Source organism: Strigops habroptila, chromosome 3 (assembly GCF_004027225.2).
Source record: "Strigops habroptila isolate Jane chromosome 3, bStrHab1.2.pri, whole genome shotgun sequence".
Classification (NCBI taxonomy): Eukaryota; Metazoa; Chordata; class Aves; order Psittaciformes; family Psittacidae; genus Strigops; species Strigops habroptila.
Window position 1 is genome coordinate 82,528,195 of NC_044279.2, and position 22,454 is coordinate 82,550,648.

At 40.4% G+C, this 22,454-nt stretch overlaps 1 protein-coding gene across 1 annotated transcript in view; it reads right to left on the bottom strand.

Moving 5' to 3' along the window:
- FAT4 (FAT atypical cadherin 4) overlaps positions 1 to 22,454 on the bottom strand; it is a 139,409-nt gene that overhangs the window by 46,470 nt on the left and 70,485 nt on the right. The window contains exons 2-6 of the mRNA XM_030480094.1: positions 20,152 to 20,283; positions 16,375 to 16,636; positions 12,660 to 13,010; positions 7,190 to 8,112; positions 6,062 to 6,236 (exon numbers count right to left, since the gene is read on the bottom strand). Of these exons, the coding sequence (XP_030335954.1) occupies positions 6,062 to 6,236; positions 7,190 to 8,112; positions 12,660 to 13,010; positions 16,375 to 16,636; positions 20,152 to 20,283 (1,843 nt within the window). The remainder of the gene's footprint in view (positions 1 to 6,061; positions 6,237 to 7,189; positions 8,113 to 12,659; positions 13,011 to 16,374; positions 16,637 to 20,151; positions 20,284 to 22,454) is intronic.

Genomic DNA, 22,454 nt, shown 5'->3' on the forward strand with positions numbered 1-22,454 from the left:
AGAAAAGACACACGTAGGTACCACTAGTTTCTTAGCCAGAACTGCATTTATTTCCAGATCAAGAAGTGGCCTCCTTCTCAATATGTTTCAGAAAATGAATCTTTAAGGAAACTCTTTCACAGATGAATATAAAGCTCATAACAAAACCTGGTGAGCGACTGGTCATCTCCCTGTGCCCACACTGCAGGCTATTCCGGGAGGATGGGCATGACCATGGCACCGCCAAGGCCTCTGCCCACCCAAGCAAGATTTAAAGAAAGAGGAACCACAACTTAAAAGAAAGGCAGAGACATTTTAAAAAATATTTTCTTAAAACCACCAGATTACTTCTCCTTGTTATAAGTTATTGCTGTAAATAGAAAAAAGAGAAGTTGGCTCCTGCAGAGACTGCTGACTGAGGCAATTTTTGAGTGCTTGTGACTCCTGAATATCCCACAGTGAAATTCCTGTAATGCATGATTTTGAATTATGCTTTAAAACCACCCTGTAAAAATAATGAAGATTAACCAGCAGGGTAAGTGTTCAGGCCATATGTACATGTTTTACTTGTTTTATCCTTGCAATTAAGGCTTCTCGAAATCGTAGCTTTGTATTTGAAGAAAGAGCTAGAAGGCTTTCAATCTATTAGGTGTAATGTCTAATTTAAAAAATGGTTTAAGATCGCCAAGACTGGAAAAATCTTATTATTTCTCTAAGGTGGAAAAATTGCATAGCATAATGACTGCTCTAGTTATTTTATTCTTCTGCAAAACAGATTACATTCAATGAACTCATTAGCGCATTTGAAGTAGAATTTCATATAAAAGTGATGTTAGCAGAAGGATAATAATTTTAACTTAATTTTTGTTTAAAACTTCTAAACTAATCATAGCAAGACAGATGAATCGAGAGATAAGAGAGGAAACGTAACAGCCTGAAAATTTACAACAATTTAATCTTCCTTGATATTTTCAATTTTAAGCATTATATTCTAGCTTGTTTTCCAGTTTAAATAAATCTACATGAAACTGTTTTCAGGGATATAACAGCTTTTTCGCCCCTCAAACTACACCAAGAAGTTAAGAACTAATAGTAAAGCAAAAAAGCATAAAACAAGACCATACAAGGGAGAAATCATTATGTCACCTGTTAAGTACCAAGGTAAGCATATGTCAAGTTCATGTAGCTCACCAAAGCCTGAAGTGATGTGTACAGTTAGACGCAGCACAGAAAGCATGGAAAACAGGACAATTCTAACTGAAATTTGTGAGTGGCTTGTTTGATTTGACAGCACCAAGACTTAAAAATAGCTGAATTTGTTTTCCAAATACAACTTACTCTTTCCAGGCAACAACTTTTTGCACAGAAGACTACCTGTAAAGTACAAATACAGTGTATGCTAAGAAAACACTATGAGTATAAACGCCTTTAAGCCTAGCCACATAAATCTCACACAATGTTAACCTTCGAGATTCTTTCTTACCATTACTAAAAAGTACTTTACTTACTTACTTTATGTACTTTACTTTACTTACAAGTCCTTTACTTGTCACCCCAAACTGGGAAATATATGAAAATGTGTTAAAAACCAATACAACTACATTATCAAATTTCATTTGATTTTAGGATTGAAGGGAACTCAGAAGAGAATTCCTGAGAAGGATATAACCTCTCTGCTTGGTTGCCCTCCTGCATTATTGAAGGAAAGAATACACAAGTTGGGGACCAACATTTTCTAAAGAAAAAAACATATGGTTGTTTTACATATAGGCCAGGGATGTATACACAGAGCAGCTAACTAAATATAATAATTAGTCCACTAATTCATTTCTTTCAGAACTATTTATCTAAATCACTAAATTATTTACAAAAAATATATTAAAACACCCACAGGAACACAGATTCTAATTAGAAACATCACATTTTGATTTTGTTTTTATTGTGTAAATGTGCCATTCTGACCAACCAAATCAAGAGATGGTGGCTGCAGTTTATTTAAACAGTAGTCCCATGCACCTAGCAGACTTCCAGATGTGCTACTCAACATCCCTGCAACCAATAAATAAAAGGAGGACTGTTGGAATGCTAACATTTGTCCAGAAAATTGCTCAAAGAGCTAAAGACAGGCATGATAAAAGTGGCTGCACCAGTTCTTGTCATGCTGCCAGAGCTGAATGTTTACCCAGCACTGCATCCACACCAGATGGGGTGAAAAAAAACCCCAACCTTTAGAAAGTCTCTTTTCCCAACCATTTTGCCATGAAGAAAGGTATAGCGAAGCAAAACAAATGATTTATGTGGCAGAAACAGACCCATGAAGACACATTCAAATAGTTGCATGTAGTTTTCTTGGCGTTTATGTTAGCAGACATTTTGGGGGAGCATCTGCAATCTAAACACTATCATGTTATTCTACAGACCATCTTTTTGCCTGTCGTCATATTTATAATTCATGCACTCTGGTCTTACAGCTTGTGCTGCAAGAGGGGCTCTGAATTGGGATGGCTGAACTTTGGGGTTGAATGATGCTTTATTTCTTGAGGAAAGCCACAGGTGTCCAGATCTGGAAGATGCTATACATTCCTAATGATGGACACTTTGCATGTCTTCGTAAATCCCTGCTGCCTAGAGCGGCAGTATTGTATCTGAGACACAGCAGTAGATAGAGCAGCGTGGAAGTGCAGAAATGAGGGAAGAGTGATGATAAAACAAGACTGAAACCAAGAACCCTTGTGCAGACTCTCTTCTGGAAACTAGGCATGAAGCAGACTGCATGGCCACAAATCACTGAGCCAAGCGCCATAAAAACGTTTTATCAGTCTTCTCCCTCCCCCAGAGTGGAGGGAAGACACTCTGCCGACCCAAGATCTACCCTGAGGACCGGGTGGAGGATTAGCAGGCAAGGCCAAGGAATAGTTGGGCCAGAGCCAGGACGATGCATATATCATGACTGACTTCTCTGGGCCTGAGGGGAGCTTTTGCTTGGGAAAGCATTTTTTTTCAACTACTGACCGAATTTCCATTGTTGGTTCATGTGGTCTCACCAGCGTTCCCCATCTGATCTGCCTGGCATGCTTATAAGCAGCTCAACTCTTAATAATTCATCAACTCTTCTCAAGTGCCCAGAGCTGAGGTCTGGGCTCTGGAAGAGCACGGCTGCACAGCATTACAAAGCACAGAGATTTCTGAGCCAGCGCAGGCACCACATCCCATGCAGCCCTGCCAATACAGGCTATAAAGCCCATAAGGTACTGAGGATGAAATAACAGCCATTACCAAAGCAGTTGCCACTTCTGGGGCCACGGATTGTTTACAGTACATTGGACTGACACCTCTAGGTAAAAACAATAAAAAATAAAAAATCCTTCTTCTTCCATCAGCTTCCCCATACACAGACTAGGGTAACACTACAAGAACCACAGTCACAAGTTGATGAAGTGATGATAAACATAAGAAAAGTTAAGAAATCCTTGACTGTGTATAGGGAGATCAGGAAGACAGCCAAAACCAAGTTGGGAATCCATCAGTTCTTATGTCTAAAAGTCCTTCTGAGTATGTATTGTGTCTGCTTCCTTGAAAAAAAAGAAGGAAGTTTTCCAGGTGTGTTTCAGATCGAATTGTCTCTACACAAAATCCTTCTTTCTAAGCATAATCAAACAAATACAAACTAAGACACTCTAAAGAAATAGCTACATTAGGCAAAGAGCTGGACATACCAGTGAGTTTGTTTTATAAATGTTTTGCAGCTGCTCAAGCATGTAGTACTCAAACCACTTTTCTTACCGATTTCTAGATTGTGGCATTGCCATCTTTCTTTCAGAAGCTGCAATTCTTTTAGAAAGGCTACCTCTCATAGAATATTTTTCTAATTCAGTGCCAAATGTCTACAGAAGTACATGTGCATGTTATGTATGATAATGTAATTTACAGTAATATAAAAATTGAGACCTAAAGATCAACGGAAATCCCAGAATCTGTAACTTGGTCCGTTTGTTCGACATTATTGTGACAAACACGGCTTTTTAAGAGGTCTCCAACAAATTACATGCCAGAGTGTTCTTTACCATCTAGACTGCTTGAATGCCGTATGACTAATTCAAACATGACAGGGATGCCCTAGAATTTATTAAGTATGTAATATATTTAAAGTACTTTAAGTGTCCATTATGACCACAGTCTACATCCTTCAAAATCAAGTGAAGTTCTGGCACTGACTTCTGCTGAAGCCGGATACTTACCTGTGATGTTTTAGTTTAAATAAATTGTGACTAAAATGATTTTAAATTGGTATTCTTTGATGGTATGCATTTAGAGCAAGTCTTCAGCCTAATTAGAAGATGTTATTTTATGTTATTCACCAGGCTGGTTGAAAACTATAGCTAAGTGTGGATTTGCCAGATTGTAAACTTAAACACAGCAGAACAGCTAAATTTAACTTAAAGCTGCTACTGAACATCTGCTTCTGAATACATTTGCTAGCACCTTTTAACATTGATAACAGGGAATAATATGTGAGTTAGCTTTATGAGAACACAGCAAATTATAAAAAAAAAAGCAGCTTCATACAGTGTTTACTCAGCATAATATCTACACGTTTAAACACAGGAACTAATAAAACTTGCCGTTGTTCTTGTCAGCCACTTAGGGCAAAGGCCTCAGTCACTTCATGTATTAGCCTCCCCTGGATTATCTGAAACTCAGAGATCTCCCAACACAAATAAATACTTTAATTTGGTATGGTTGGGTAAATCTCCTGGATTTCATATTTTTTAGGAACCAGAGTCTAGGAAAAAAGATTGTGCTCTTGTCAAACTCTTGGCTTACAGTGCTAGGCATGGAATACAACAGTCTTCTGCTCCCCTCCTTCTTCCAAGGACAATAATTGTTGGCTGTATGACACCCCTTATCAGTTCAGCCTTTGGATATTTTGTATGTAGACCTAATAAGTTACGTACAGTCCTAACTGACTCCTGCCAACTTGGACTGGGAGATTAAACAGACATCAAGGATATGCTCTCCCTTACAAATCCAGCCTCAGCTTCTGAAGGAATAATAAGGATGGTTCAAGCCCAAGCAAGTCAAAGTCACGAGTGAGCACTTTGTAGCTACAAAGTAATGGAAAGCCAGCGTAAAAAATACAAAGCATACAGTTATCTCTATCCAAAGTACAAGACAAATGATACATTGAGTCCTAAAATTGTGTATTGCAGCTTCAGCTGTGCTCAGGCTGTGAAATACCTGAGCACTGCTGCAATAGGAAAATATAAGCCATAGATATTGTCACTGACACAAGATACTGCACACAATACGGCAGAAAAGAGAATTGTATCCACTTGTCAACAAGTTGGGTTTCCTTCTATTTTTAGTATTAGAAAGTAAGAACAAGTTCTGCAGTAAATTAAATCCATCAGACTGTGGGGGACCAGAGATCAAACCAGAATATGATGTAGGATGTCTTCGTTACTAATATTCATACCAAATCTGAAAACAGAATATTGTGCTCTGATGCCTCAAGTGAAAGAGTAATTAATCTTCATAACAAGAATCCAGATACCATTTTAAACTGAGGAAACTTGTATCATATTTAGGATTCTAGAGCAAATGTATGACTGGATGCTGAGCAAAGCAGAAAATTTAAATTTCAAAAGTAAATTATATTACTTTTCAGGTGTAAGATTTTGGTAAGATTATCTGAGTGGTCCATAGCTGTTTTCTGGCCATTGATTTGACCTGTTTGCACATTTCTGATGACAACATTATATTGGGTTTTACTGTAATTTTTGTTGTTTTTTTTTATTGCAATGCATGAGGCTCTTATGACCTAGGTAGGACCACTTACTACTGCAGGGCAAGAAACCAACCTACCTAAATTTGTAGTGAGTCCTACTATCAGACAACTAGAGATAAGGAAAAAACCCCTGATTTCCAGAAATCATTTGACATCAGGTAAGCTCAGCTCTCCCTACAGAGATCTAAACTGCAGCTTGGGTACCAATCTCCATCCACTAACGTTTCAGACCATCACAAAAATATTTCTTTTCTATCCAGAATGCAATGCTTTCAAGTGATAACTTTGCTTTACCTGCATCAGCAGCCGTGATCAGTAGCATGTACTGCTCCTTTGTCTCCCGGTCCAGGCTCTGCACCAAGCGTAGCTCTCCACTGGAAGAGAGGGTGAAGGCTCCTTCTTCATTCCCAGCCACCAGCACGTAAGTAAGTTTGCTGTTTAGGCCTTTATCATCATCTCTTGCTACAACCTATAAAAGCAATGCAAACAAGTGGGAAGAAATATCAAGAGCCGATGAATGCAGGGTCTGTAAAATTTGGGATAGAGGAAGTATATGCCCCATCCCTGGCAGTGCTCAAGGCCAGGTTGGACAGGGCTTTGAGCAACCTGGTCTAGTGGAAGGTGTCCCTGCCCATGGCAGGGGGTTGGAACTAGATGATCTTCAAGGTCCCTTCCAACTCAAAGCATTATATGATTCTATGGTTATCTACAATCTAAATTAACAGATTGAATTAATCCACATGCTTTAAGCGCTAGTATAAATTAGCTATAATCGTAAAAATTACTTAACACAGTATGATGGACTTAAAAGCATAATTTGAAAATATTAAAAAGTTGATTACTTCTTTTTCTCAAGCATAAATACAATAAAGGCTGTGCTAGGGCTCAGTGGAAACCACAGATGACCTGGTATAGGCTGAGCCCCGTATCAAAGCAAGCACTGCATGTCCTGCTGGCTAAATCCATTTAGTGCTCTTTCAGTGTCTGGCACAGAGCCCCATCCCATGTAGGAAACGATCATCAGCTTGAAAGATTTGTTGCATGAAAGTTGAGATTGAGTTGAGATATAAAGCAAACTCTTTAAGTCCCAGGACAGGCAGGAAGATAGGTAGGGAAAATAAACAAAACTCCAAAGCATAATATAAACTTCTGGTAAAAAAGAAAAAACAACAACAAAACCAAAACAAACCAAACAAAAAAACCAACAAACAAACAAAATTAAAAAAACCCCAATCAAAAACCCCCACCCAAACAAACAAAAAGGAAAAGAAGCCAACAACCACAGCATGTTAGATTACAGCCAAGAGGCAACTTGTCTCCCACCTTATTAATTTTGAAGGAAAACACTATACATTAATACCATATCCTAAGGCATGTAATAATATTCTAGGAGATAGATACTTATTTGCTGAACATACTCACCTGAAGAATAACTTTTGGGAGAGTCTCTAAATTCTCAGGGACATTTACAGAGTAGGGAGAAAGTTCAAATGTGGGAATATAATCATTGACATCCTTCAGAATAATAGTGACGGTGGTGGTGTCGGTCCTGGGGCTGCTCCCGCGGTCAGACGACTGAACAATCAGGGTATAGGAGGGTTTTTTCTCTCTGTCCAAAGGCTTGGCAACTGTTATCACACCCGTCACAGAATCGATCCGAAACTCATTATTGGCATCTCCGCTCACGATGGCATAGCGCACCTGCCCGTTTGTACCTTCATCTCCATCTGCAGCAAACACCTGGATTAAATCTGTCCCTGTCAAAGTATTTTCTCCCACCTCTACTTTATAAAGCTTTTGGGCAAAAAGTGGGTTATTGTCATTAATGTCCAGGACTATAACCACCACATCTGTAGATGAAGAAAGGGATGGCTGGCCTTTGTCTGTGGCTACCACAGTTAAGGTGTAGTTGGACACAGCTTCTCTGTCGAGCTCCCCGGTAAGCCTCACTTCACCATCAATAGTGCCAATGCTGAATTTGTTTCCCAGAGGCCGAAGCAAACTGTATTCAATATAGCTGTTCGGGCCACTGTCAGGATCCATCGCCTGTGCTTTGAACACAACTGTGTCTATCGGTGTGTTTTCTGGCACATAGGTCAGCTTCGGGGAGATAAAGCTCGGAGGGCTGTCATTCACATCCAGCAGAATAATGGAAACTTGGGCTGTGCTTGTGTACCTGGAGGCTGGGAGAGGGGCCATGTCGTGGACTTGCACGACGAGGCTGTAGAAAGACTGGCTTTCCCGGTCCAAAGGCTGTCTGATGCTCAGCACCCCGCTGTTGTCAATGCCAAACTGCCCTGCGCTGTCCCCAGAGGCGATGCTGAAGGATAGCTGTGAGTTGGAGCCTGGTGGGGTGGGAGAAGAAAGGTAGAGAACTGTCATCCCACTGTCCCAGACATATGTGTTTCTGGCCTCATTTCCTATGGAAATTTCCTATGGAAATTGTGCTGCCTGTTTAGCCTCCTTATGACCATTTTTGAATCCGTCAGCTAATTTCAGCCAAATTCCAGAGTGGAGCAGAAGCCTTTGAAATAATTATTTTCTGATAAGAGTTGAAGAAAGAGAGAGGGAAGGATGTTACTTGGAGCAGCCACAGAGGGAGCAGCTGGCTGAGCTTGCCTCTGCATTTCGTTCAGCAGCAGCTGCATGGTGGCAACCAGCGTGATTTTTCCCTGTCTACAATGGCTAGGGATAAAGGTTTTGAAGGTCTTTCCTCTGGAAACCAAGACTCAATGGTTCTGCTGCCCACTGAGCAGTTGTTTTCCTCTCTTCTTCCCAGTTCATCTAAGCAACATTATTATTCATATAACTATTTCATGAATTCTTCTACTCAATTAAAAAAAGCCACAACCAGAAACTCCCAAGCCTAGTTGGAGCAAGCCAAGAGTGAATAATGGGGAGAGGTATGCTTCCCATATACGGAATGGTATTCCAAAATATCAGATAAAGAGCCCTCATCTTGTGATCAAAACATAACTAGCAATTATGGTCAAGGGAGAGATTTATAATTCTGGTAAGGGAAATGCATCCTGAATCTTGACAAGGCTGCGAAATGACCTTAAATATGCCATACAGGAAACAAATGTATGTTACTGCTTTAACTCCAGAGTTCACTCTAAACAGCTCATTTTTGGGAATACTTAATTGGAATGAGTCTGCTCTCATATCTCTCTCTCTCTCTCTTTCTCTCTCTCTCGATATCTGTATCTATATAAAAATATATATCTATCTTATTCCAATTATAATTAATGTTGAAAATGTTGGTTTCTTGTTTTGGATCATAAGGACTGTGGTTTAGGATTAAGATTAATGGACTGTTCACTACTAATTAACCCCTCAAATGTGCTTTTTCATGCAAAGAAACCGAGCTGTCTGCTTAAGCATACAATTACTTTGCTGTGCATTTTGTCGTTTTTGCTCAGAAGCTCTTTTTCCTCTGACTGAATTGCTCTGATAATAAAATTATTCCTGCATTAGATTTATTAATCTCTGCTGTTGATTATGCTCAGACTTAGGAGCACTAGTTTTAGTTATCTTTCGCCCAGCAGCTACTCTAATTGGCATCTTTCCCTCTCTTTTCTTCTCATGTAGGAATTTAATTATAAAACAAATAGAACCAAACATGAAAGACAAAATATTTTAATGCAATTAAAGAAATTAATACATTTATATGCCAGATATTAGTGTTCCTACATTACTTTGATCAAGTGAAGCAGTGAAAATTTGATGCTAGTCTATTTTTGTTCAGCTGTATTTTCAAGTAACTAGTTACATGGGTGAAAGTCTTCTGACTTCAGTAAAGCACTTTCTAGCAATTCAGGATTTTTGTCAACTGACTTTGGAGATGGGTAGGAATTAGGTCCTAATGAAGAAAATTGCTTTAAAATACTCTTCCCTCCTTCCCCCAGGATTTTCTATGGTGGTTTTTGTTCGTATAAAATTTACTGCTTGTTCTTCTTTATCTCACCTCCATGTACCTTTTCATTCCTTGTCCTGTATTCTCGTAAGTTTTGATGCTGCTAACACTTATACAGGTTTAACTGTGAAACAGAAGGGGAGTTGCCTAAGTATCAGTAGAGCCAGGACTGCCACTTAATGAACTGCTCTTTTTTAAACACATTGTGTGGCTCATCCATCCGCTCTGCCCAGGTTTGGAACTGGGTTTTTCTTAGGGAGAATGCAGGGGCATCCTCTTGCTGAGCTTTAGGTTTATTTAATCTGAGGGTTAATTTGTTAAAAATCTGAGTGAGAGGTCAGATACAGAGCAAGCAATTTCATGATAATGCTCTTTTAAAGGTCTTGTTTCTGTTTTTATTTTTTTACCAATGAAACAAAACATAATATCCTACACCCTTCCCTGTTCTGTAAATACCCGTAGAGTCTAACTGGGAAATCCCACCAGTTTTTGCTTGGAGGAATATTTTACTATACTTTTTAACAAACAGACAAGCTTGTACTTTGCCCTAAGGTTTTTCCTGTTAATTCACTGTGGAAAAAAATTAAAATCTGAATCTCAAAATGAATGTGTTTAAGAAAACTGACTTCTTTATTGCCCTGTAAATAACCAGGAGCTGTTGCTTATATTTACTATGCATCTGTATATGAAACTGTCCAATTAGAGCTAGACAGCTAGTTTCCCAAGGCGTTTGTTGAACAAGAAAATGGGAGTGGTTTCACTATCTCCATGGTTTTGTATTTTATCAGTGTTTATCCTAAAACAACAGGCATACCTCACTATCAAAACAACGTCTTTTCAGAGCTCCTTCAGACTATGGGATCATCTAACATGAATAATCAACAAAATTATATTTGTGTCCATTGACTGCATCATCTGTGAGCCACGTGCAGAGGAGTATAGTACTAGCTAATTTTGTACTCCAGAAAAATATAAGACGACAGAGGATAACAAGCTTGGGCTTGAAACAGAAACACCACTAGATCATAACATTTCCTGAAGTTACAGTCCTATGGGGGAACTCAACCTGGCACACTCTTGGAATGAAATTTCTGCCCTATTAATTTTAAATCCAGCCTGTTAGAAAAGTAAGTGTGCCAGAAAATATAAAAGGCAAGATATCTGACTTTTCATTGCATTGCTACTCAAATACTCATTTACTTCATTGATAATTGAGTGCATGAAGAATGTAAAATGATATGTCGGTGCTATGATATATTCACATCCCCTGTGCGCAGATGGAAATTAATGTATGAAGTGCAAGAGAAAAGGAAACCAGATCCATAACGGTTAAGTGAAATTAACTTCCAAGAAAATTTAAACCAATTGTACTCCCAACAGGAAAATAAGAAATAAAAGAGGAGATAGATTGGACACAAACCCATCTAGCTATGGGTCTGAAGGAACAATCCCTTCCCTGGCTATGCATGATACAAGCACAAGCTCCTCCTCCAACTTATAGGTAGGTTATGTAAAATAAAAGCTTTAACAAGAGTGGTGAAAGAGATCCATGCAAGAATAGCCGGTACCACCAAGCTATAATTTCTGACTTGTTGGCTTATCTGATGGAATTTCTTCTCACTTTCTCAGTTTGATCTCAAAATCAGTTGCACAATTTTTACCACAGAAAGTTCTATCCATCAGCACAAAATTTATGTTCCCACAAAAATGTTTGAGTTCAATAACTAAGCATTTCCTGAGGAAAAACTGCTTTACTCAGTCATTTTATGTGCATAAACTGGGATTCCTCAAAGCGCATAGGTGCTTTGTGCTCGAAGCACGCATTTCAGTTCAAGACATTTCTATGGGCTTTGCTGAGCCAGTGTCAAGTTGAGAGGAGACAAGTTTGCTTAACACGTCACAGAAATAACCTGTAAAGTCACTATGAGTGTTATGAATAAGTTTGCGTTAGGTCACACTGACTAATGTCAGTACCCTATGGAATGACTTTTATGTATTTTATGGCTATATTTTATAATTATTCTTGCCTGGACACAAACTGTATGTCAAAATGGTTAAGCAATTTTTAAATAAAAATTGTACCTTTTACACTCCAACACATTAACACCTTCTGGATGCCATAAATAATCCCAAGATCAAAGCTTATTTTAATGAGAAATTTTTCCCATGATCTCTTTTAATCAGCTTTTTAACCGCCACTATCTACCCTGTAGATCACAATTCTCTTCATGATATACTTAAATGTTACAGCACATATAAGATGATGGCAGATGATGTCTTATATTGCCAGAACTTTATTTAGAATATATTATAAACTTTAAGAATCATAGAATGGTTTGGGTTGGAAAGGACCTTAAGATCATCCAGTTCCAACCCCCCTGCCATGGACAGGGATGCCTCACACTAAACCATGTCTCCCAAGGCTCTGTCCAACCTGGCCTTGAACACTGCCAGGGATGGAGCATTCACCACTTCTTTGGGCAACCTGTTCCAGTGCCTCACCACCCTCGCAGTAAATAGCTTCTTCCTTATATCTAAGCTGAACTTCCTCTGCTTAAGTTTGAACCCATTACCCTTTGTTCTATTGCTAAAATCCCTGACGAAGCTGCAGGAACACTTAGGTCTAGTTTAAATGTGCAGCCTAACCACCAGGGGAGAAATCATGGTGTTCAACTGCTGTAATATGCTCTAGGTAAAATACAGCTTTGCAGCTAATTTCTGCAACAGCAGTTAAAAGCAGTATTTGAATGTATTTTTAATTTATGACAAAGAAAAATAAGGAAGAAACCACCCACTTAAACCTAATGCGAAATGTGAGAAAACTTACTTCTATTTACACAGCAAGCACAGCATTTAAGCATATGTCGGCATCCTAAGGATAGTCTTAATTTGCGTTTACTACTAGGTCTTCTAATATGGTGCTAAGGTGAAATATGTATTTATCATCAGCGATAGAGAATATGAGGAAACACCTACCATCATCTGCATCAGTGACGCTAAAGTTGAGAATAGCAGATCCTGGAGACAGGTTCTCCATCAAAGATGTGCTGTATGAGGTCATGCTGAACACTGGTGGGTTGTCGTTGATGTCCAGTATATTGAAGTACACTCTGATGGTAGTAAATTGGCCTCCCCCATCTTCTGCACGGACAGTAAGGATGTAATACTGCTGTGCTTCATAGTCCAGTGCACGGGTCAGGTTGAAGACTCCGGTAACAGGGTTCAGGAAGAAGATACCCTCTTCATCGTCTTCATTTACTGTGTACGTGATCTCCCCATTGATACCAGAGTCGTCATCAGTGGCTAGAATGGCTGCCACTAAGGAACCTGCACAGCACAACAGGACAACAACATCAGTCATTCCCAAAAGGTAGCTCACCGGTGCGGTCAGAGCCAGCTCATCATCAAGCAGCTCTGTAGAATAAGAGGTGTCCTCCAGCAGAAATTCAAGCCCCAGTAATGTATGATTACCAGCTATAAAAGGCTTTTCAAAGCTGAAAGGAACAGTATTCAGTATGATGTTTATTTTAAAGGGCTACTAAATAACCCCAAGAAATGGCCAGGAATATTTATTTTTATCTTTAAATGGGAAGATGTCCAGATTACATATTAATTGGGGAAAAATATCTTTTATCCTGCTACGTATTTTCTTTCTACGACTCAGAGGACCCTCTCCTCCCCACAGACAAATAGGAGTTCTGAAATCTTCTAGATGTTTTGGGAATATCTTCTAGATATTCTGGGCAATCCCAGGCACAGCTACAGGGTGGGTGGAGAAGAGATTCAGAGCAGCCCTGCAGAGAAGGACTTGGGCGTGTTGGTTGATGAGAAATTGAACATGAGCCGGCAGTGTGCACTTGCAGCCCAGAAAGCCAACCGTATCCTGGGCTGCATCAAAAGAAGCATGACCAGCAGGTCAAAGGAGGTGATCCTGCCCCTCTACTCTGCTCTCGTGAGACCTCACTTGGAGTACTGTGTACAGTTCTGGCATTCTCAACATAAAAAGGACATGGAGCTGTTGGAGCAAGCCCAGAGGAGGGCCACGAGGATGATAAGGAGGCTGGAGCACCTCCCATATGAAGACAGGCTGAGAAAGTTGGGGCTGTTCAGCCTGAAGAGGAGAAGGTTGCGTGGAGACCTCATAGAAGCCTACCAGTATCTGAAGGGGGCCTATAAGGATGCTGGGGAGGGACTCTTCCTTAGGGACTGTAGTGGTAGGACAAGGGGTAATGGGTTCAAACTTAAGCAGGGGAAATTTAGATTAGATATAAGGAAGAAGTTCTTTACTGTGAGGGTGGTGAGGCACTGGAATGGGTTGCCCAACGAAGTGGTGAATGGTCCATCCCTGGCAGTGTTCAAGGCCAGGTTGGACAGAGCCTTGGACGACATGGTCTAGGGTGAGGCACCCCGTCCATGGCAGGGGGGTTGAAACTGAATGATCTTAAGGTCCTTTGCAACCCTAACTATTCTATGATTCTATATTTCTTTCTAAATGCAGAAACTGAAATGTCAGTACATATCAAATTTCCCAAATCCACTTTTGAAAAAGTGCCTTTGCAGGGTAACTGTGGTTAGAAAACTAGAAACCTTATAGGAGTCCTGTCCTCACCGCTTTCTGAAATTCAACTCCTTGTGAATTTGTGCCATTGTTTTCATTTCTGCATAGCTGCGTTCACATGACTGAACTATCTTACTAAAGTTTGGAAATGTCACTCTCTACTATTTCAAACAGTAATTATAATTAAGATCAGCTCATTTCCAAGAAAATAAATAATTTCATTTCTTTTCCACAGAACCAGATGAATAACTTGTAGCACAGTTAACCATTTTCAAGCAACGTGACAATGAAAGCTGCTTATCATCAGGATGAAGAAGAGTGCCACAATTTCCTTTACCCCAGTTGAATATGCTGGTATCTTTTACATCCATTTGATCACTTCATGCTCTAACAATTCTGATTGCTGTGAAGCTGTGGCTGCCCCATCCCTGGCAGTGTTCAAGGCCAGGTTGGATGGGGCTTTGAGCAACCTGGTCTAGCGGAAGGTGTCCCTGCCTGTGGCAGGGGGTTGGAAGTGGATGAGCTTTAAGCTCCCTTCCAGGCCAAATCATTCTATGCTTCCGTGTGATTGCATGTTAATTGGTGAAGAGGGCTGCCCCAAAGCCAGGCAGATTATCAGCCCTCCAGTGATTTTGATTACAGTGAGGTACACAGCAGAGGTACAACAAGCCCAAGGAAGGCACAATTCCCAATCACAGCTGCCAGGCTTCAAGGGGAACAGGGATTCTTTTCTGGGATAGAGATCAGAGCCCTGAAAGGAAACAGGAGAAGCTGCAGCACTCAAAAGTACAAAATCAGATTGTTTCTTCCTTCAGCAGCTATCACCACTGAGCTGGGTTAGGACACCCCATAAATGATCACAGAGAGAAGCCTCATCTTAATGTGGGGGGAATTATGCTTGCCATTTCCAGGGTTCTTCCTGCTAAAACAGACAGAGCCTCAAGACTCTGAGCGACAAGAGAGGAGAGCATAGCTGGGGATCAGCAACCAAGCCAGCCTGTGCTACACAGATGTCTCAATTACTATCAGATCAGATTCCTGAGGCACAGCTGATCGTACTGTAATCTTTTAATGCAAAACACCACTGAATTTTGGGACTGTGACTGTGGGACAGAGTGCAAAAGTTGGGAGGCATGGGGGTAATCTTGGTTGTCCCAAGCTGAGCCTCCCATGCTTATAAGTCAAAGCCCTACTAAAAGGTTGAAAGCTATAACCATGTCATGTGTATCTCCTTTGTTTATTCACGTTTTAGAACAAGCTTCCAAGATGTTTCAGTTACTAATACTGGCAGATGCTGCTTTTATATTAGCAGTCTGTATAAAACACTGGAAACTTTCTATATTAATTTCTGGAGACATACAGCACAGCTTTCAAAAACTCTTTTGTGGTCTAAATATTTTCTAGCTTATAAACTAACTTTTAAATATCAAAACACTCTTGGATACAAAACAAGATTTACAAGGAGAAAACAACAACTTAAGAGGTTGGTGATCATGTTTAGAAACCACAATTGATTACGTAAAAGTTAGATTTTCTACAAAAAGAAAACGTCAAAAACAGGAGTCGGAGATAAGATCAAGGAGATATGATGCTAGGGTTAGTAGCTGAGGTCATGTAGAGATTATTCTTAAGGAATCAGTGTATTACTGGCTGCTCAGTGGTCACCCATTTTCTGATCCTACACTTGATGAATTAAGTACTGTAAGTCACCTTCACTGAATATGGCTCCCTAAATCAGTATTAGCATCACCATTACATCTTCATGACAGATTATACTGTTCGTATCCTGTAAGTTGTTCTTCCTCCTACTTTTCTGTTTGCTATTTTTTAAAATAGTTGCACTCAGAGACTTCCACTGGGATACAGGTATAATTGCTATTCTGCACCTAGGATTTATTTGAGTGGTGATCATTTCTCCATTTCCCATTGAAAATAAATTTGAATCCACTAGTGATACAGATTTCTTAGCAAACAGCATGATGTGATTCCCTCTGTTTCTCTGCTCCATCTAATGCCTTCAGCATCTTCTGTCTCCTGGCCAAGCCAGACAGGTCCACTACCCCTTCCCATTCAAACCCCTGTAGACTGACAAAAAGAAAATTTCAGTCTATTTTAGGGTCATTTCCTGTTTACCTGGAGTGGCATCTTCTGGGATGTCGAAGGAATACACTGGCTTGGAGAACTTGGGGATATGGTCATTAACATCGCTAACAGTGATGTTTATTCTCATGTCTGAGGACTGCAGGCCATCATCAGCACGAACCAGCAAGGAGTACTTGGAGCGGCGCTCCCGGTCCAGGCGCTTGGTGGCTATCAGGTCTCCTGACTCAGGGTCGATGTGGAAGCTATCATCTGCACCACTGATAATAGTGTATGTGACGAGAGCATTGGCTCCCTAAGTAAAAACAGAAGTGGTCAAATCAAGATATTTGCCAGGAAAACCACATCATAATTTTCTGTAAGACAAGAATCATTCCGGTAACTGCACTTGGTGAATATTTGTCAGAACAGTTTCCTTTAACAAATAACTTTCCTGCCCAGTCCCTGTTTCAGATCTCCAGTAATGACACATGCGCACACAGTTTTTATTTATGAGACATGAAATGACGAGGTTACCCAGATACATCTTGCTCCTGCCAGTGGGATCAGCTCTGCCTTTCTCGTTCCCTGGAGATGGGATGGAGGGAGGAGGAGAGGGAGAAGTGATGCGAGGAGGGAGGACCAAGGATGGCCACACAGCAGCTCCACCAAAGCATGGCCAGAGCTGCAGCCTCTGGTCAGCAGAAACTCATGGTGGTTAAAGATGGCTCTGGCAACCAGGGGGTGGTCCTGGGGATACAAGGGGCTCGCTAGAACACACAACACCAGCTTGGGTAACATTTCCACCAAAAGCCAGTACTTCGGTCTTTAAGGGAAAACAGAAAGAGACCTAAGATCCCGTGTTTTTCCAAGAAAGGCTTAAGGGAACTGAAGTTTTGATAACCTCCAGCATCAGATACGTGTACCTATACCCTATGTGCTAACTATGCATTTTGGAGGGCCAGGAGATATTTACTGCGCCCTCCCCTCGGATTTCACAGCTGAAACCTGCCACTGGCACACCAGTGGTGTTCTGCGGTGAGCAACAGATCAAAGAGACCAGAAATTCTGCAGCTGTTTCAAACACTCTTGCCTAAAAAAGCAAATTAACAGAGATAAACACCCACTTGTATTTGTGAGACAGGAGATAAGTGTTAGTTACCTGACCTCATGGGAGTGCCTCTTGCCAAACTGTTTCTCTGGGGTGTTGTTTCAAAGAGTTGGTCTGAGCTAACTGATAAAATGAAATTTAGAAAGAAAACAAGCTTCTGCAGGTGCCCAGCCTGAACTGCTGCACACAGGGCTCCAGCGTACACAGTGTCTGTGTGCTCAGGTGTACCTGGGGATGGCACATGCCTTCCTCCAATTGTGCGGCTTAGCAGCAACAGCTGATGAGAATTTAAGATTCCAGAGGTGACCACATTCTTCATCTCTTGTTTGACTAGCCAGCATCTTCCCAAGAGAGTGCAGCTAAAAATGCAGCCATGTGTGATGTTGTTTAATCAAAGTAGTAACTTTACATGAGTTTGGTGAGACCCAAAACAAAATACAGGCATGTAAAACCTATTAAAAAGCTGAACAGAAACTTCCCATTGACAACTGACTTTAAAAAAAGCTGCAAAGTGCTAGAAGCTGTTGCAATTGTTAAATCCTTTAGTACCACTTAGCACTTAGAAAATGTCTTTACATGTTTCCTCAGCTCTGTACGATGTCCCTATTACGACAGACAAGGGTTTGAAATTTTCTGCCTTCATACTACCATTTTAAAATATTTGTAAGAGAGTTCTTGTACACCACTCAGCCATGAGTCTTAATGGCTCATTTACCCTTTTGAAGCTAAAACTTGGATTCTGAAAGCATCTGTACATGTAGCAAAGGCTGCATGCTGATTTACTGAGGGGCATATATGGGTTGCATGTGCAAAGAAGGAAGCCAGAAAAGTGTAACGTCGTAGGAATATTGTATGAGAGAAAAGGTAAGGATCTCAACCCTAAACTGCACATTGCTAAAAAACCTTGGACTCTTTGTAAAGGGCTTGAGTTACAAATGTTCTGGTAGGGAAATTGAAATAATTTCTTTTTATAAAAAGCTCAGCTGATATCTGTCTAAGGCAACAAATCAATTGCCCCTGCATGGAGTGCTTCAAAATGGATAACATACTAGGTGCAGTTTAGGAATGGTCAAGAAGAGGCTGGAGCATAATACTGCTAAAGTCTTGGGTATCTGTTTGCCATATCACAGCAGAGAGTGGTAGCTCAATATTTCTTCCAAATCTGAAGATAAACAGCTAGAATTTTTGTTACAGATATGCACCTTTCCAAAATCCTATTTCTTATTTGTCTGTCAGGCTGCTACCAGAAAACAAAGGCAAGAACAAAAAGCTCATGATCACATTGGTACCATTCCTGGGGGTGTTCTAGTGGTTCCCTCTGCAGCAGTAAGATTAAGTACATAAATTAACAATCACAGGATGACTAACCAAGCTAACACAAAATAGGCCAGAAAAAAAATTCTCTTGAGGAGGTTGAATTACCTTATTATTTGAATGCAAGAATCACTTGTTGTCAAGTGTAACCCTATATTTTAATGACAACGCAAACTTCTTTGCATGCTCATATTGATTTTTTAGGATCCTTTCCCCAGTGGAAAGAATCAGTTCAAGTGAATGAAACGATTAACATTCTCATAACTTACTTTCCAAAAGAAATTAATACCCCAAGTTATATGTGTATATATTTGCCTGACACATACAACAAGACTGCAATATCCCCCCACTAAGCTGACTGGCCAACTGTTTAAGATCAGTTGCTCAAAGGCTTTTGCCAGTTTCTTAATAGCTCCTTAGTCGCAGCATCCTCACAGTAATGAATCTAAGGAGGCAAAACTATTTTGCAAATAGGTTCATGTACAGAGCACATATTTTAGCATTATTTCTTTCCCCTTCTTTTTAGTGAAATAAATCCTTCTTTAGGAAAGGATAATATTGATATTAAATAGTTCTAGACAAGGGTGAGCAGGCATTATCAAAAGCTTTCTTGTTCTCCAAGGCTCCTCTGGTATTAATTTTATTACACCCCTTGAAATTGGGCTCAAATACAGCAGCCCTGCTTCAAAGCTAGTTCAGATCTCAAGCTGTGGCCTTAAACTGAATGTCAATATATCTTTATCCCAAGCTGGGCAGTCCAGCACCCTCACGAAGTCATTGGGTATGGTGTATGATGAGACTGAAAACAACAAGATCATCTACAAAGAAAACATGGGGTATTTTTACAAGGGCATGTAGTGATAGGACGAGGGGGAATGGCTTCAAACTGACAGAGGGAAGATTTAGATTAGACATTAGGAATAAATTCTTTACTGTGAGGTTGCCCAGAGAGTTGTGGCTGCCCCATCCCTGGCAGTGTTCAAGGCCAGGTTGGATGGGGCTTGGAGCAACCTGGTCTAGTGGAAGGTGTCCCTGCCTGTGGCAGAGGGTTGGAAGTGGATGAGCTTTAAGGTCCCTTCCAACCCAAATCATTCCATGACTCTATGATTTTTTGCCATTAGTAGAGCTGCTCATTAAGGGACGTTAGGAAAACATTAACTCATGATATGCACACTGTTACATACAAGCAACAGAGTATTTATCTCACTTGCTCATGTGTGTTTGCCTCTCTTTGACTCCGTGATACTGAACACAGTTTTGTGAATAGGCCAAACGTAGTCCAAAGCATGACCACAATGACTCCCAAGGCCAAGCTCTCATGAAGACAACAACGGAACAGGTAAAACCACGCATTTCCAGAATAGCGTTTTTAAGACAGATACTCAAATATGAAACCACGCTCCTACCTCATCAGCATCCATGGCTGTCAGCTGCAATATTTTTGATCCATCTCCTATATTCTCTTCTACAGTGAGATCAAGCATATCTGTGGGGAATACTGGTGGGTTGTCATTGATATCCTGAAGAGTTATTTCCACCTATAAAAAGCAGGAATAAGAAAAAGTTGTGTGAACACTGTGAATTAAACACTGATTGGACCTGAATGTGACAAATCACATAATTTTGAAAGAAATCAGGTAAATTGTTCTTAATCACATGAATTAGAACATTCCCAAATCACACCAACAATAGGAAAAGTCCCTCCGGTTATTAAAATTCCACGTTGTTATAAAACACGCATAGGAAAGCCTGTAACATAAATAAAGTTAATTTGACTTGATGATAGCAACTGATTTTAAATTGTCCTAGTCTAGTTTATATTGGAAAAGATCCACTGATAGACTGTCACTGTAATCCTCAAAGTCAGCCCCTGGAGGATAGCTGCCAAGTCGCAGGGCAGGAGATCATTCAACCATAAAATGCTGCCTGACATAAAGATGAGGTTGTGTAAAATTCTCCCTGAAATGTTTATATATTGGCAACCCCCCATTCTGAGAGAGGAAAAAACACCCTAGCACTTTAGGCTTAAAAAAAAAATAATCATAATCACTTTTTATCTCTCTCAAAGCTCTCCTCTAAATGAAAGCAGAAACGTTACTTTAGAAGCACCCAGTAGCATCTACCCTCCTTGCCCATGCACACCTAAACAAAAGTTCTTTTCATGCACAACATTTGTATTCTTTTCCAAACAGTAGTGATAGTTCCTGAAAAGTTGTTGTGTGTTCTTTATTCCTAGTTTTTCATAAGCAAGATTGCTGCCCTGCTGATGCAAATTCAAAAAGCTCGGTTTTGCTTTGGTGCTGGGCATGGCACGTAATATTGCAAAAAAGAAAGAAAGAAAGAGAGGACACAGCTGGCTTACATTTATCACTCAAAAAGAAGGCTTGTTTTGGACCTAAAGTATTAAATGGCCACCAAAGTCTGAAGACCTAATGAGAAAACTGAGGAGCTGAAGGAAGTCCATCTTTATTGCTCATCAAGGAAGAGAGAAAGGTAGTTAAGGCTGTTGCACAGGAAAGTAGGGAGAGGTATGGATGACTTCAGGAAGATACCTAGATTGACAGACAAAATGTTATGTATACTACAGTACCTACCATGCCATTATGCACAAGGGATCTCCCGGCGCTTCATTGAAAATATATGGATTAGACTGCTCTGGATATAATCAACACAGACATTTCGGGTGATCTGAAGTCTATAATTTTTACTATTTCTAGTCACCTGTCATAATTTTTCTTTTTTCCATGCTGTCTTCATACAGACCACCAATTGGCAAGCCATTCTGACTTGATCAACAGGACGATCCCAAAGATAAGCAGTTTGGTGACAGAGGCTTGGCTGTCCTTGCAGAACAACTGAGTCACCCAGGCTCACTTGCTGTATCTTTCCCCGAGCTCTCACTGGCTGCACCCTAGGGCCATTGGTCCTCCTTGGGCTTCCTGAGACCACATCCTGAAGGATGCGCCATCTTTTTGTCCCCCTCCCAAAGCCAACTGGTTTGGAAAGCCTAACATTTCCACCAGTGCTAGACTTTGTGATGGACAGATTTGGTGTGCATGCTATTCTCCTTCACTAAATACCCCGAAAATATAAATTGCTGCAGATCTATAAATACTCTGAGAGTATATTTGATCATGGCACACCCATCTCTTCTGCCTCAGAGGATGTTTCTAATGCAGAGAAGGCTGCAAGGAGCTCAGCTGTTTCCCTGATAAACATTTTTGCTCCAACAGGAGGTCTTCAGAGGGTGGAGAGACGTGGACTGTCGTGAACACCTTACGGCTACACCGATCAGTGCATACACCACACAGGGAGACACCTTCCACCCAGGAATCTAAGCCATCCTCAGTCACCTCGAGTAAGTTAGCTTGTTTACTTTCTTTTTTTTCAGTTTGTGTTCAGTATTTATGCCCACAGTAGGTTACTGTTATGGTCAGCCTGCCAGAACTTTCCCACAGCACTAAAGGGAACTGAAGTGTCTTTAAAAACAGAGGAAATATTACATTAATAATACAGATATATCTGCTGGAAGTGCAGACAAAACACTGATCCTATAAGCCTTACATGGCCTTTTATAGAAGACCATTATTTATTTATACCATCTCTAATTCTTTTGACCGTTCACAAATGATACACAAAACACTTCATAGCTTGAGACAGATTAACCCAGAAGGTCTTATTGTTAAATTCAAATCCCTGACAACAGAAG